Source organism: Lathamus discolor, chromosome 5 (assembly GCF_037157495.1).
Source record: "Lathamus discolor isolate bLatDis1 chromosome 5, bLatDis1.hap1, whole genome shotgun sequence".
NCBI lineage: Eukaryota > Metazoa > Chordata > Aves > Psittaciformes > Psittacidae > Lathamus > Lathamus discolor.
The window spans coordinates 15,275,920-15,292,510 of NC_088888.1; the positions used below are offsets into that span (position 1 = coordinate 15,275,920).

General features: G+C 40.2%; 1 protein-coding gene across 17 annotated transcripts in view; it reads left to right on the top strand.

Moving 5' to 3' along the window:
* The window catches only part of ESRRG (estrogen related receptor gamma), a 464,785-nt gene that overhangs the window by 93,242 nt on the left and 354,952 nt on the right, over positions 1-16,591 (top strand). For 8 of the 17 annotated variants that reach the window (XM_065679878.1, XM_065679886.1, XM_065679880.1 and 5 more), the window contains one exon: positions 15,146-15,191. The exons of 4 other annotated variants lie outside the window; for them this stretch is intronic. Coding sequence is in view for 2 of the 13 variants with exons in the window: in XM_065679872.1 (XP_065535944.1) it covers positions 15,146-15,191 (46 nt within the window). In the remaining 11 variants the exon portion in view is untranslated. Of the gene's footprint in view, positions 1-15,145; positions 15,192-15,442; positions 15,478-16,203; positions 16,276-16,591 lie in introns of those variants that run through there. 5 more of the 17 variants (XM_065679881.1, XM_065679883.1, XM_065679873.1 and 2 more) reach the window with 2 other exon arrangements.

A 16,591-nucleotide genomic window follows, 5' to 3' on the forward strand; every position in this document is an offset into this window, starting at 1 on the left:
TGCAGGGTCTTATCCTGGTTAAAAATACACTGATTTAAGTAAAGGTAATAATATCTTTTTTTCATAGCAACCTAATGTAGAAAAGGTGAGATTAGTGATAGACCCCTCCTGAGCTGGGTGAAGAACAGGCAGCAGAGAACTCTGATCTGTAGGAGAATGTAGGTAAGTGAGGATCTTTGCATATGAAATCATTCTCCAGCTGTATGGGAAAGTGTAAGAGATAAAGCCTTGGCCTTGCTGAGATCAGTGGGAATCAGTCTTGTTATCATTGTAGATTCTGTATATTCCTGCAGTGCTCTTCTCAGTGGTGTCAGAAACCCCAGCACAGACTTGAGCAGAATCCTCAGCATCATGTTAAGTTTGAGCTTTGCAGGAAAGATATCACTGCTATTAATATTACGGAATAAAAAACAATACTGCCAAAGACAGGGGGTTTAAAGCTTTCCATTTTGTATTTTGACCCTGTTGTTTTGAGTGATACCAACATGGAAAATTAACGGTCAGTGGGGCTTTTTTTGCAAAGCAGGGCAAGAATGTTTTTTTCCTCAGTTTTTCCAGTTATAAGATCAAGATTTTGGATGGTTATTATAAGAGGCCTTGGAAAAGAAAAAATAGCAATATCTATGTTGTAGGAATGTTTGTTTGTTTGCAAAGTATGTGAACTACTTGACAAAAAAGGAGCCATAAGAAATAACACACTGGTTATTCTGGTGTGACAGGAGTCTGTATTTAGGTTTCCATTAGTCTCCTTTATTTATAATAAAATCTTTGACTATCATTTCTAAGATGTTCCACTATCAGTAACGATGTGATAATGAGGACAGAGGATAGGTCATGAGTCTGCAAATATGTGTGAGGAGATGGGGAGCTTAACCTACTAGGTGAAAGAAAGGTTAGTGTAGCAACTGCAGGAACACTTCAAAGCATGCACCTAGTTTGCTGCACTAACTTAATTATCCCTGCTATAGATATGTTTGACAAACTTATCTGTAGCCCAGCTACTGTTACTTCTGAGTGGGAAATAGCAGGAGGCTTCTGTTTGGATGCCAGTTGACCAAATCCTTCCCTCTGCTTCCTTGCATTACTGTTTTCAAGGACTTTCCCTGCCTCTGTTCATTTGAACAGAAACTTACCCCTTTCTTTTTGATGGCAGAATATATTGTAAGATGGGGAATGATGCAGCCTGATGGGATGGATGTAAAGTGATTTATTTAAGCAAGTCTAATGAGAATTTAATCCTATTTTAATCAAATACTGCCTGAGCTGACCAAAAATATGCTTTTATCACTCATGCTGAATCAACTGTATGCTGGTGTCAGCACTATTTCTCAGCAAGCATCTTGCATCCTCCATGTAATAGTACAGGGTGTTTTTGAGCATCCCAGTGTTGTTGACTTCCTCCACAAACAGTGTGATCTGAAATGTAAAGAAGCAGGATTACCCTAGCACTTCCCATTGCACAGAAATGCAAGCCGGTGCCCTGTTCTTTGACACTAAACTGTTGGCAAGCTGTGGGCTTTAATAGGCAAAGACCATGGGGAACTTCTGAGCTTTTCAGTCTTTCTGCTGCTGTGAAGTTTGTTTCACACAGAAGTACAGTTTTTATAGGTGATCATTTTCATTCCTGTCCCTGGAATCTGGCTGGCAAACTGGGAGTACGGAACAGGCAAACTCAGGATGTTTATACATACATGAAAATAGAATGAAACAAAAAGAAGCTAATTTAGGTGAACACAGAGGGGACCTGGTTTAGGGCCACTCTTAAACCTGCTTTAGGCAGCCTGTGGTGAAAATCTTTAGCTTAAAAAGATTCTGTTTATGTCTCCTTTGAACCGAGTTTATGCAAGCTCACTCATGAGCCAGCAGTTCTACCTGCAGAGAATGGAGATAAAATTGTAGTAGGTTTTTTAGGTTTTGTTCTAACTAATACTATTTTCATTGCAAACCTTAAAAAACAGAAAGCTTTGACATGTTCTTTTTCATGCAAAGTTTATATTAGCTACCTTCCTTCTTCAGAAGCCCATAGGCATTGATGTATGCTAAGTAGTCCTTGTTTAATATGAACTTAAAAATCAGAGATGTGGTTTCATAGGCATAACTCTGGTATTTACCTGCATCTCTTGAGGTGTTACTGGAGATTCTCATTGTAGTAGCAAGGGTTGAAACTTGTTTGTTGAAAGAGTAGTTTTGTGATTTGAGAATGCAGGTGAACATCAGTGTGTGTTATTGATTCGCTTTGCTTTCCAGACTGATTTTGACAGGTCACACTGAAAGTAACACTTTGAGCTTTCCAGATATGTATTTGTTCCATGTTGGCCATTTGAATTTTGTTATGAATCTCTACTTCCGTAATAATTTCTGCAAGCTTATTTTTTTTGGAGCAAAGTATTGGCTTTTTCCTATTTCTATCAAACTCCTCATGGTTTTCTTTTTGTTTCCTCTGTCATCATAATTTTAATTTGTCTTAATCTTTAAACCTATTTTTTTTCCTTTATAAGTGGAAAAGAATAAGGTTTTTGAGAAGAGGCATTTAAAGTGTGATTACTGTCCATTTTCCTACTATAATGGAGAGAAGGATTGCATCTTCCCTGAAGTATTACTCCTACATATAGTAGCATAGATGCATTGTAAGCTATTAGTTTGAAATACAGAGTGTTTGAAACAAGGTATTAAAAGCAATCAGTATATAGAAAACTAAGAAAAAAACATTTATGTGGTGCACATATTCATCTTCCTATGTCAACTATAAGAGAAATGTGCTCATACCTGGAGGTAGTGATGTTGCGTAATGGAAAGAGCAAATGCCTGTGAGTCAGGGGGTGTGTTGCATTCTGACTCTTCCCCAGCCTGCACACCTTTGTGAAATATGTTGAGATTTCTGGATAAAAGCACTATAAACGAGACAAGTGTTGTTTAAGCCTGCTTAGTTAGACAGTGTTCTTTAGTCTGCATTAATTCTGGTTTGTGTGTTACATGAATAGAGTGTGAAACTGCTAGGAGAGACTTTTGCTCTTGCATACTGACTCTTTCGTTTGACCTCTTTTTTTTTCCTGGTGGTAAAGCGTATAGTAGCTACTGGTGCAAGAAGGACGTGCATAAATAGCAAACATATTGAACTCTGAATGACAGGTAATTTTTTTGACTTTACTGGAAGAGCAGTGATCTTCTCGCTGTGTTACTGTGGGGAGATGACAGGTATATACTGTCCCATGATTGTTCATGTAGCTGGTACGTCTTCTGTGTCTTGCAGTGTGTCTGTTCTGCTCAAAGGCCACTCTGTCCTCTTGTAACAGTGGCAGGAGATTTCAAAGGTAGCTTCAGAGCCCTGTCAGTGGCAGAACTGTATTTATGGCTTTATTAGTATATGTGCCTCTCAAAAATATAACCTCTAAGCAGGACTTCCAAACTGCCACCATCACAGAAGGATCTTTCCCACTGGACATTGTAATGGCTGCAACGGACCCCTCTTTTCCACGGGACCATGCACACAAGACCTGTATAGCAGTTCAAGCAGCACGTGGTGCCCAAATACTTGTTTTGTCCTTTCCTCTGGGATGAGGGCAGCAGGCTGGATTTTTCCATATCGGTGTGTAACAGCTCATTTAGTACATGAAACGTGCAATGTAGCTGGAGAACCTTGCTCTGAAAGAGCACCAGAGTCTGTACCTGCAAGTGAAGATTGGCAATCTGGAAAAATTTTATGTATTTTGTTAAAGGGAGTCTGTGAGCTGTGAGTAAGATGGGTGTTGGGAAGAGCAGTCTGGGGAATTGTCACCGTATGCCTGTTTGCTGTCCTGGACAAGCCTGTAAGTGTAAGTTGCCCTTTGGTTTCACCTGCTGTGACCATTCTCCTAGATACAGCAGAACACATCATGGATATGTTTTTGTGTGTGTGTGGATAGCTGAATGGACATTCACTGTGCAATTTATAGCAGTGGTGACACTAACTACATCTCTTCATAATCCCTTTTCTGTCAGTTTGTCTTAGTGGATTTTTTCCTGACAAACAGTGTATGAAAACTTCATGTTTGAGAGCCAAGTAAATTCAACAAGCTTATTTCTCTCTTGTTGCTCTTTAGGTGCTTTCTGTACTGAGAACTTGAACTCCTGAAATTCTAGCCCTGTATTTGCAATTCAGCATGAATGCTCAGCAGGATGCCATGGGAGTTTATTACTATTATTATTATTATTGTTGTTGTTGTTGTTGTTGTTGTTTAATTTACTTCTTGGCTAGTCTGCAGCTGTAAAAATAAGGCCAGGCTTTGACAAAAAAGAGATGACCTAAAACTGATGTTAAATTAATAGTCTCCTGTTGCATCAGAAATGGAGACTGGACCCTTGTAGTTTTAATATCTCACAGGAAGGGGATGACACTTCCTTTCCGTATGGAATGTGTCACCTTTGTGAATGGCAGAATAGGATGTTATCCTGCGACATGGTGATTTCACATGCTTGTTTTTAATGGACTGTCCCACCTCTGAAGTTAGTTAATCCCCATAACTGTCTCCAAAATATTCTTGTCTAGGGTTTTACAAAATCTATAAAGGCTTGATTCATGATGGATGTGTTTTATCAAGCACCTGCTTTCTTTGCCTAGCTCAGTTATGCAGCAAGGTTGCTTTTACACTACTAAGAAGTGACCAATATATTCCATATGCCACCAAGCTTTGTAAAGAATCCTGCTGATGATAATTTCACAGCTGCTGAGAAATAGGCCAGGCTTTCCCTATAAAGTGTCAGTAAGGAACAGAATATCTAATTCCATTGGGATTGGCCATTGAGTCCTCCATCCTCCCCAACTTCTTCCCTCCTGAAGGAAAATGCTAGCACTTCCAAACTATGTAATAACAGATGGTGGCAGAAACCAATTTCTGCTGCAAAGCCATTTGGTCAGGAAGTATCAAAAACTGTTTTGGAATTGTGAAAATGAATTCTTGGCTGCAGGACTAGTGGAAGCCTACTAGAAACGAGACACTGAAGCAACTGCTTTACAAACCCAAGGACCTGCTTGGCCCTGAAAGAATGGCTTTGGATAATAATTTTAAAAATTAAAAAAAAAAAAAAAAATTAAATCTTATACTTCAGGACTCCAGAAGTATTCTGTGTATTATGGGTGTTAGAAGAATGAAGTTCTTAATATCTGGACACTGATTGCTTGACCAACTACCAAGAAAGCAGCCTTCAAAATATGCAGAATGACCTCCAGCTGAGACAAGCTTAATACAGGTCCTCCTGGCCTAGTCAGGTGGAACCTTCCCTTTTGGCTCAGCCCATTTGCTGCCGACAGACCATGAAAGTCCCAAGGCACTGGTAGCATACAGGGACACAAAATTAATGTGGGAACAGCACAGGCTGCTCTATTGATGGGTTATGTCTAGTAAGTTGTGTGTGTCTGTGAGTTGCTGGACACAGTAGGTTCCTTTGGTGATTTCTGTAGCTGACCAAATGTGCCTCTTCGGAAAGCACTTTGAGAAACAGAATTCCTTTTCAGAAGTGCACCATAGTTGTCCGTGTGTGCCATAACTCTCTGAAATAAGCAGCAACATGTTTTTCCCTTCAGCGTTTTTTGTTGCGAGTCTTTGCTGTTCATATCAGGGCCATACATTGGAAATGGTTCGAGAGAACTTCCTGTAGATGTGGGACATAAATGGTACTTGGCAAACCATTTTGTTTCATCTATTCTGTTAGAAATGTATACCAAATTATACGGTAATGTCATGTCACCAGAAACACGGAGCAGATGGAAGTATCTCTTCACATATTGACTCACGTTACTCTGATGAAATGAATGTGTTTCTCTCCTTCTGTCAAGCCTGCTAGCCTCTGGCAAAGGATGCAACCCTCAGCGAGGAGAACTTCACCAATAATGTTCAAGTGACCATCTGATTTAAATAGCAAGTACCCTCCTAATTTCTGTTTGCTGTAAGTGGTATTTGACTTGATGAGAGCAGTTTTGGGTTGAAAACATGTGAAACTGAAGTCAAAAGGGAGTCAGTGTAATCATTAACTGACTCACCTTCTGGATGTGACAAGTAATGAAGCAGTCTAAACTTGCCTGGAGCTTTCTTTGGGACAATACCCACAGGGGAAACCCTCTCACGCTCAAGTGAAGCGTTATCAAATGGGCCCTCTATTTGCCCCAGATGCCAGCTCTTTTCTGCCTTGTCTCTAACCATCTGAGGACATAAAACTGCTGATCTCAGCATCCCAGCCAACATTTGCATCTCAGGGACTTGACAACAGGATAGTAAAATCCCGAACACAGCTTTTTTTACAGAAAAATGCATATATTTTGTGTTTTCTTTTCCTTACTATCCCACTCCCACAGCCAGGGGAATGCTTTATCTGCCCGCTCTGGGATTTTCATGTTTGGAAACCTCTTTAACCAGCATTTGGCTCTTTCCACTTTCTTACTTTGATTTGGATGACTGCCTGAAGCACCTGCTAATAGCCTGAAGCGTTCAAGCCGAAATTTGCAGTTTGTGTCCCATACGTGCTCAGATTGTTCGCTACCTGCCTTCTGGAGCACCTGCCACATGGTTTGGGCTTGAGAGCCTGCTCTCTATCCACTGACACGGCACTCCCCTGCTCTCCATAGCCCCTGCTTCAGCTTTGCCTGGGTCTTCAAGGTAATACGGAGATTGTCCTGCTTGTTCTAATGTTTGAGTGAAGAATGGGGTTTCCCCCTGTACATAGGAACAAAGGTGATGCAAAGCTAAACAGGTCATTTTGGTCATCCTAAGAGCTTCCTCATGGCATCCACAAGCAGACTTTTTTATTTTTTAGAATAGGTATATATATATATTATATATATAATCTATATTATATATATTTTATCTATATATTATAAATATTTTATTGAGGAATTGTGAAAACTTGCTGAAATCAGCTTGTAGGTCAGTGGTGGTGAGAAGCCAAACGGCAGTTTGGTGTTCAGCATCGCTACTTTACAGAGAAGGGCCAAAAGAGAAGCAAGGAATGCTCCTCACTTTCTCCTGCTCCTCTGCTTTTTGAGCATCTTTTGTATGCTTTCCCATGAGATTGCTTCTGATGTGTAAACATAGGAAAGGCTGTTAGAATTATCTCTAGAGGCTGTATTTCATGAGAGAATCCTCTTCCCTGGCAAGGGGCAATCCTAATTGAAAGATTTCAGTAGTAACAACTTCTAACAGTTAATTTTCTTCTCATTCTGTCTTGGGAAGCATTAGCTTTTTGCAGAGTGTTGGTCTGTGCTGGGGGCATCATTTACATGGACCTTCACTTTCCGAAAAGGTGTTTGTTTTCTCTGTTAGAAGGATGCTGTTACCAGATACAGAAGAAGCCCAAGTATTGGCTTCCTGCCTGGAGATTTATGCCTACATTATGTGTGGATCATCCTCTTTCCCAGTGAGCCATGTTTCTTAATACAGCCACACTGTGCCTTCCGCCACCCTTCCGTATTAGTGCCATGCAGAGTTTTCCCTGGGAAGCATAGCATATGCCTGGGCTGCAAACTGGGACTTGAGTGCACCAGTGACCATCTTGCAGAACTGGGCGGGACAACGGCTGTTTTCTTCCTCCTCACTTTCGTTTGGTTGCCTCAAAATAACCCTAATTAATTTTGTGGAGAGTTTAGTGTGTTCCCATGATGGGATTGCTCTTTGTGCAGGTCTCTTGCATACTATATTTAGGTATGGTTTTTGGAACACCATGTGACCCGAATCAGATAAATTCTGAACTAGTAATCATGTCTTTGACACTGACTCCCTCCATGGCTTTGGGGCATTTTACAGTTGTTTTCTTACATACAGAATGACAACAGATATACTTACCTGCCTTGTAAAAGCCGCTGCCAGGGTTAACAAGTATTTAAGATATTGGATTAAGCTAAGTTTCATTTTGTTATTTCTACTGTAGTCTTAGTTTTATTATTTCTTAGATACTTTAGAAAATGATTTTTTTGCCATCTTATTTTTTACTAATCGGTGAGCTGTTTTATCATTTTAAAAGAAAGAAACAAGTTTCTTCTATCTGTAAATGAAAATAGGGCAGAGAGAAAAAACATAAATCCCCTCATTTCCTGCTCCACACAAACTTTCTTCCTTTGTTTACTATTTGGTCTGTTAATATAGATGGAAAGCCCAAAATGTTAACCTGAACTATTTCCCCTTGCACTAGCTATGTCCCTCTTTATAACAGCGGAAGTTAATTACCTGCCTGTTTTCTTCCCGATTCCTTAAGTTATGCAGCCTGACTTGTATCCTGTCATCATCCACTGCTCAAGGCCACTCAAGCCCTGGAGGAATCTGAGCTCCTTTTGGCTCTGCATCCTGCATGGCTGGTGTTTGGAGCCTGTCATTCAGTTCAAGGCATCATCTCTTTGTTGCTCATGTCATAGTTGCTGCTTTCTGTGTCTTGGTAACTTCTTGCAGGGAACTGTGGTGCTGGCAATTCCTTTGGCTCCACCTTATTTTGCCCTGACCCCTTAAAGGCCTTTATATAAGCAACTGGATCCAAAGGTCTTTTTGGCCTTTAGTGGTTGGAAAGACCTTGGTTTGTTTAAGTAGTTAGATTAAGAACAGGAGAAATTATAGGACTACTTCTCACTCTTTAGGGAGTAGTTGACAGAGAGGAAGAGAATCCATCCTTATTGCAGATCAAATTTATTAAGTCTAATTATAAATAGTAGCTTTCCCCCCTTTTTTTCTCTTTTTAATTTCTTCAGAATTAAATCCTTTACCCAAGAGCTCTTTGTTATCCTCCAACAATAGCACCAAAAAGCAAACTAACACATACAACTAAAACCAGCTTTGGGAAAAAGGCAGATAATGAAATATCAGCCAAAGACTCTGCAATATGTGTGTGTCAGAGGAAAAAACAACCAACATTCCTCTCTTTGAATCTCTGCAATGTAACTGCAGCAGGCGAGTTGGGGAAAATTTGTTTGAAGATGTATTACGTTCCACGATCAAATGGAAAAACTGGCACCTGTCATCATATTTAGCAAACAGCTGGGCAGCATGGCCAAGTGCCATAGGCTCTTTTCACATGGCCTTTATGCTGGAACCATCCAAGCTCCATTCTCAGCAACTGGAGAAACCCTGTGCCTTTAAATGGTTACAGAAACATCTACTTAGGGGCCAGCTCTTATTGCAGCAAAGCCTGCTTCTGATGCTTCTAATTAGCAGTTAATGGATTATACTTTACTTTTATAACCAACCCAGCAGGCACCCTTCTATAGTATTTTTCAGCTATTTTTGATAGAGATATATGCAGTTGTGCTGCTCTTCATGCTTTCATTTTGAGCATGCAGAGAATATTAGAAATAAATCACTATCTGGGATTATTTTAGCACTCAAATGCTTAGTTTAAGTCCAATTAAGCATTTCCTAAATGCATTTTCTTTCATCTAATATCTTAGAAAAACTAGAATGGGTTAATTGACCTATCTGGTCTAGATGTGATGCAGAATCTCCTAAATACATACGTACTGTTAATTGAAAGACTTATGTAAAAAACCATGGGTTTATATTTAAAAAAAATACTAAAAAAAAAAAAAATAATTGCAAACACGCTCCAATTTATATTTTTTTAGGAAAAAATGTTTTTCCAGCTGAACACAGTACAGGTTGATGGAGAAGCGTAGATGCTTCAGAAGTTAGATGGGCTCATAGAAGCTAATGATTTTTATACTTACTTTGAATTAAAATAGCAATGAGATTAGTACCATTCAAGATTTGCAATGCTGTGTATGTATGTGTGCACATATGTATGTGCACACATCATATACATACTCCAACATATATACTAAGCTGTGCATGTGCACATATATCTATGTTTAATAAAGAAATACATTTGCGTAGGTTATAAATGGAGGATTATACTATTCCCCACACCCTCAGGGAATGTATTTTGGTGCCAGTTTCTAACAGGAAACCTGGCTCCCTGGACTGCCTTTGAACCTGGTCTCTTCACTCAGGCCATGCTTCCAGTAGGACAAGGTTTAACATTGGGTAGGCTGGAACAGGAGAGGGAGCTCTCACTGCACCGGTCAGGAATGGGGAGGATGGGGTGCTCAAGCCAAGTAAAAGAGGGGGAAGAGGTACCCAAGGCAGTGAATAGAGGGGGAGTGACCACCAGCTGCAGGCAAGTTGTGCCCTTAGTCTGCTCCCACTTACTGTGGTCCCTCCACCAAAGAGGAAAACTGGGCTTCTCCATCACTTACATTAATACAGACACACAAAAAAGTGTTCGGCTCAAGTGATAAGCAATTCCAGGTTATATCCACGGCTTGCAGCAAAGGAAGTGCCACCTGCAAGGCTCCCGGTTTGAAAGCACGTTTGTATTCTCATCCTGATGCTGCACCACACTTTCTAGCTACAAGATAGGCACTAAACTTGTACTGTGATGTTTGTTGAAGGGAATGAATTCCAAAATGCTGTCCAGAAAAAAATATGGAAACTGCTGTTTTATTTTATATTTTACACAGCAAATATGAAAAAGGGAAGGAAGAGAAGAAAAAGGAGGGGTTGGATAGTGGTTGTTAAGTGAAATGTCTTTCTCAGGGTGATGGGACAAGCACAGCTTACTTTCTGACCTGGGTTTTAAGGAGGATGGGTTTCAGCTTTTCTTCTGTCATATAACATCCCGGTGGAGGAGGCCAGCTGTGCAGGGGCCAAAGAGCTGGTGTTCGCCTACCCCTCACAGCCCTACCTGTGCTGCAGGCCTAGTCCCTCCTTGTTCCTGAAGCAGGTTCTCACTGTTTAATCCATTTCCCCTTCTAGCTTTTTCAGGACAGTGCAGCAAGAGTTGCTGGAAGTGAGGCTGTAGTCAAGCCTCTCTGACATTATTTCATGTTTGCTCACTTGTAATCAGCCAAAGCCATTCTGATGTGCTGTTATATTTCCCTTAAGAAATAATGTGAAGATCAAGAGATTGCAGTATTAACCCCCTTTCCCCAACCCCTGCCATAAAGAGCTCCATCTCCCCCTGAGTCTGGTAGAAACTCTGCTTTCTCTCAAAGCTTCTGCAGAGGTAAAGTCCATTTCTTTTGCCTGCACTATCCCCTCATAATGCATTATAAATACAGTCTGGGGTTACAAAGGATTAGCTTCACTCCAGCCTTTGTCTGAGATATCAGTCAACATAGCTCCTTAGAGCTACATTTCTGGCCTCCACCCCATACTGGTGAAGGCAAAACTGAGGCACCACCAGTTCTGTGACAGCGTCTCAAGATCTGCATCAGTCAGAGCTTTGGGAGGGCTTCTGCCTTCCCCAGTTTTATCCCCAGCAGTTTGTGCCAGGGCAGGATAAGCCAGGCTTTACAGTAGGTAAGGTTATCAGGAAGAACTTCATCCAGAAGAGGAAGGGTCCTTCAGGTAGAGTTTGGTTTGTGTTCCTAGGAGGTCGACATGGGAAGTTCCCCATAAAATCTGAACTTTGGTGTTGGCAACAAAGACAGAAGTTTTGGGAACATTCGTATGGTATCATAGTTCTTTTCTAAAAAGAAATGTTTTGTAACTCGTAGTGGAAAGTTTGATGAAGAGCAGAATGCTGCTCTGCACAGAAATTGCGCTCTTGCAACTAAATTAAATGTCACTGGTTGCTCTCATTTAGATGAACCCTTTTGGAAGTTCTTTTTTTAAAGCTAGCGGATTGGACTTCTAATTTTAACTCTTAGGGTTTATAATTAGAAACATTTCCAAACTTGTTTACAAACACCTGCACTTGACAGCATGTCTGCAATTTTAGAAGGACTCAGTTGTCGCTTCCAATGGGGGTTGAGAGTGCATCTGAGTTCTTTGTGTTTGTACAGTTTCAGGAGACTGGAACAAAATCCCATGTTTGTAAAATGAGGTTACAAATACATGATGTTTTGCAAGGCAGTTGTGTGCAGCTCATCAACAAATAGGCCTTATTGACTAGTTGTGGGCAATTTCAAAGTCGGGAGGATTGTTAGTGGTCCTTTGGAGCAAGACTCAAACTGGCACCCAAAGGAGAAATTCCAGGGGCTAATTTTAGCAGTTTGGTCTCTCAGTTGGAGAAGAGTTTACAGTTATATATGTTTTCTTCAAATGTATGAAGAAGAAGTCCTTCAGCAGTTATTTAGAAATAGTTTAAGATGACTTTTTAATGAATTGTTTTTTCATGCAAAGTTAGAAATTAGGTGCTGAATGTACAGTGAAGCAACAGAGTATGGCTCCCCTCCAGCCTGAGTGGGACGTGTGTGTTGCACAAATCTGTATGCAACTTGTTTGCAGTTGTGTGAATATCATACTATGTTACTCATTGGTCAAGTATATAAGCACATTAGGGGTAATTAAAATGCTTCATAAGAAAAAATCCTTTGGCTCCTCGATATGCTCTTTAAACCTGATTTTTAACTGCATCACACGGGTTAAGAATGCGGCTTATCTGTTTCTAGTATAATAGCAAATATTATCCTTGCTAAAAATTGATGCTGCATGGTAGCAGGAAGAACTCTCCAAATCTGCTTCAAGGGTATGGCTGAACCAGGGGTAGTCAAAGGAGATTTAAGCAGTAGCGGCATAAGGTGTCCTATTGATTGCTTTATGCTCTTGTTGTTACTAATTACAATGAAAACTCCAGTTAATTAGACCAGCTGTTTGGCTGTTGTGTCCTCTACTGGGAACCATGGTCAGTCTTAGAGAAACTCCAGTATAGGAGAGAATAAGGAGACTGTGGAGCAAAATGGGCTTTATTTTCTATTGTTTTGTTGTCCAAAAAAGCATGGACCTGGATCGCGATGAGGAATCCATGTCAAAGGACCATGTCCTCAGAGGTGCTTACTCTCTGTCAGTTTCACTGAGAGTTGATATAAGTGGAATTAGGCACCTAAATAACTCTGTGTATGCGTGTTATTTGAAGTTAAACCTCTAGTCCACAGCATTCGTCTTGTCTCAGACCCCTCTGCGGAGCAAACAGCACGAGGGTTCCTTCCAAAGCAACTGCTTTTAAGTAAACAAACAGAAAATTAAGTAAAGCTTTTGGAGTCCAATGTACAGGTCTGAAGAATTAGTTTTATCTTATCTGCAAAACAGCCTTTCCTCATAGCTGTATTTCTGATTTCCTTTAAGGCGATACGATTTTAACAGGCATTCACTTTCTATGGCAAACGGGTGTTTCTTTCAATTTTACTTTTTAAAAAAGTAGGGTAGTCAGAATGGTGGTGTAACTTAGGTAGTCCACAGCATAATTTCTTAGCAAGTATGACTGCAATTAATAAATTGCGTTGCAAACATATTAAGCTGTTACCATGTTTGAAAATCACTTTAAACATAGTTTACAAGCTCTCAGTTTACAGGCTCCCAGTTGGTCAGAGTTAGAAATACCTGACATGTTAGAAATTGCTTACGATTCAAATATGACCATAGAAATCAGACTCAAGTGGAATTTAATACTGCTTCTCGCTTAACTAGAAACTTCTGGTTTAGTTGGAATTCTGTCTGGAGATAGCACTTTCCGAACTGATGTACAGATGGAAATGTTGCTTCGTTCCAGTGTTTTCAGTTTTCATCTATGTCTGTTTGCTTATGTCAGCTCAGTGCCCACTTTCCTGTGTGTAAATATGTGGAAATGTTTCCTAAAAGGTTAGAGGAGGCTGAAAAGCAAGAACTATGCAAAGGCAGAAAGATCCACCTGTGAAGCAATGCCTCAGAAACATGCAAAAATGTTTTTGATGTCAGAAGTCCCAGCTGACCATGAAGTTCATGGCACTCTTTCTCAGATGTCTGTGATAAGAAAGGAAGACCTCTATGGAACATTTGTAGAGTTATCTAACCTGCATAAGCCTGGCTGGCTCTTTGGTGTGAATCTTTGGGTGGAGTATGTGCTGTATGCATGAAGTGATCAGGATAATCTCCCTGGCTTCTATGGCAAAACAGCATGGAAAAATCTCTCTTTTGGTGCATTTAGAGATATTGACTCCCTCAGAAAGTTGTAATTAAGACAAGTGGAGGAGTTGTGGGAAGAAGGGAAAGGGTCTTCAGAGTTCTGCTTTGGTTCTTCTCACAATAACTCTCACTTCAGGTAAAATTACTACTTGTTTCAAAGAATCTTATGGGTTGATTGAATAATTTGAGTCACAGCATACACTGTATACCAGCATGATTGACGAATCCATATCCAGGTAGCTGGGCATATGAATATATTCTGTATACCATCATATGCCATGAGAGGGAAGGCTCTGGAATCACGTTGCAGTTAGAAACCAGGCATGGATGTAAGGTGGCTGCTTGTATACTGCCAAAGGGATTTAACATAGGTTCCTAACCCATGAAGTCCCAGCATTGAACATCCCCAGGGCTGGGACTCATTGCAGATTCCTGAGATGCAGATCCTTTGCCCACTTCTCCCATGGTACATAAATACAAATAATGTTTTAGAAGTCCATTAATAGATGTAAAACATGCATTTTCCATAGAAGTAATGAAGGTAAAGAAGACTGTGACTATTACTGTGGCGTACTGAAAATTACCTGTAGCTTAAATGTTTGTAGTTTCTTACTATTGGTGCATATGCTTTGTATGAGCAGCTGTTTCATATTTCTGAAGTAATCCAGTGCCATAAAAACTTGTGGTTTTCCTTCTTGAAGGAAAACTGCTACATGCTAGTTATATCCCAGGTAAAGGGAACTAGAGCAAATGCCTATGAAGTGAAACTGCTTCAGGATAGCCTGCATTGGTTTAGGGGACAGTTCATGATACATTTATTTTTGTGACCTGTCTGCCAAGTATTTGTAAACTAATTAGGACCTATTTTGAGGGCAAAGCATGTGCGCTTGTGAGAAAGACGGGAAGGGCAAGGGGATTTTAGTCCTTAGTGCAAACCCCATCTTCTTTGCATCTCATTCCCTAAATGTGTGCATTATTTCTAAGTAGCATATGAATCCCTGGGCTTGTATGGAGGCACTTCTTAAATTGACTCATGGGAGTAGCTGTAGCCAGCTAAAGTGCTCAAGTGTAGAGCACTGGGGAAGAAACTGAACTGAGTCAAAGCATAGTCACAGTTCTCAATTTTGCATAATGTCTTTTGCAATATAGTAGAAAATAGCCTTTATGACTAGTGGCAGGACCTGTTGTATAAGTAATCCAGACATGGTGCTGGTTGGTATCTCACTTTTCACTTGAACCTCTCTGCGATGCAGGTCTTGGAGGAGTGAGTGCCTGGTGCAGCCTCTGCCTGGCTCCTTGGTAAGTCGTTTGAGTCTATCTTTTCTGTATGTACAGTCCCTTTCCAAACTGCTGAGCAAAAATAAGGAAGTTTTTCATAGAGTGCTTTAAAAGAGAGCTACTAATCAATTTTTTCCTATTATTTTATGCCCTGTGATTTTTACACCACCCCCACCAGCTGGTTAATCATGCAAAAGCTGAACACTTCATTAGCCAGAACATGTTTGCCCATGGGCATTTCTGTAGTAAATTAGTTCTTTCTATTTATACAGGTAAGTCATGGCCAAAAGTCTTTAAGGTGCCAAAGGTAAGGGTTTGAATCAATTATTTTTCTGAGTTTTCAAGAGAAGTAGGTTTAACTTTGTGTGCTGTTGATTGGCAATTACTTTTGAATTAAAGGTAGTGTGCGTAAGTGAGCATTCGCAGGCTGTTCCGAAACACATTGACACATTGTTTCTTTCTGGATTTCAAATTTAGCCTTTGTAATACAGCCTGTCTTAAAGAAATGCCAAAACCCAAAAAACAAACCCCAGAACAACGCTCCTTCCCAAAGAGAAAACCCACATGCGTGTACCCACCCGTATATATGTACATGTATATATATATATACTCAGTATCTGCATATACATGGCAAGTCTGCTTGTTTGAGTGACATGTGGCATATTGACCAGTGTTTTTCCTTTCTTACTCTGTGCCTTTTAAACTATTAATTGAAAATATGTGGTTTGTAGATTCTTTTTTCCCTCAACTCAAATGATGCCCTCTGAAAGCCTAGTTTAGCTCAACAATGAATTTAGCTTTCAGGCTTGGGCCATTGCAATATTGTTTGAATGCCACCATTTCCTGCAATCAATGTAATTTTATATCTACTTGGAATAGAAAGTCAAGATGGTGATTGCCTTAATTTAACTCAGTGTTTTATTCATTAAGGAGCTGATCCTGAAGTCCTTTCAGATCAAAGTCTGTCTTGATTTCAGTGGAACCTTTCAGTGCATAAGGTGTGCGGTAGCCTTCTAAAATGTTGTCATTGTGACTAGTGAATAAAAACTAAATGTGTTGCTAAATTTAGGCTGTTGCTCATGTCAGCTTCCTTTTCTAAATGACGGTAAGTGCATTCCATAAATAGTGTGCCTCTTATGTTGTCATATCTCTTTGGCTTGCTTTGCAGTATTTTACAGGATATTTGCAAATGAACTTTGTGTTCAGTAGGCAGGGGATGAAAATAACACTACTCGTTGGGTCTCCATTAACCAGCAGCTAATGAGGAACCATTTCAAGGGCTGGATGACTATAATTCAGATTAGCTTGCATGCCAGACTGCTCTTGCTCCAGCTCAGGCTTGTACCGTGACGCACTGTTAATGGTCTGGAGTGACAGAGCTGGTGCTCCGGCACGGAATTTTGTTGGTTAAGTTTTCAGTG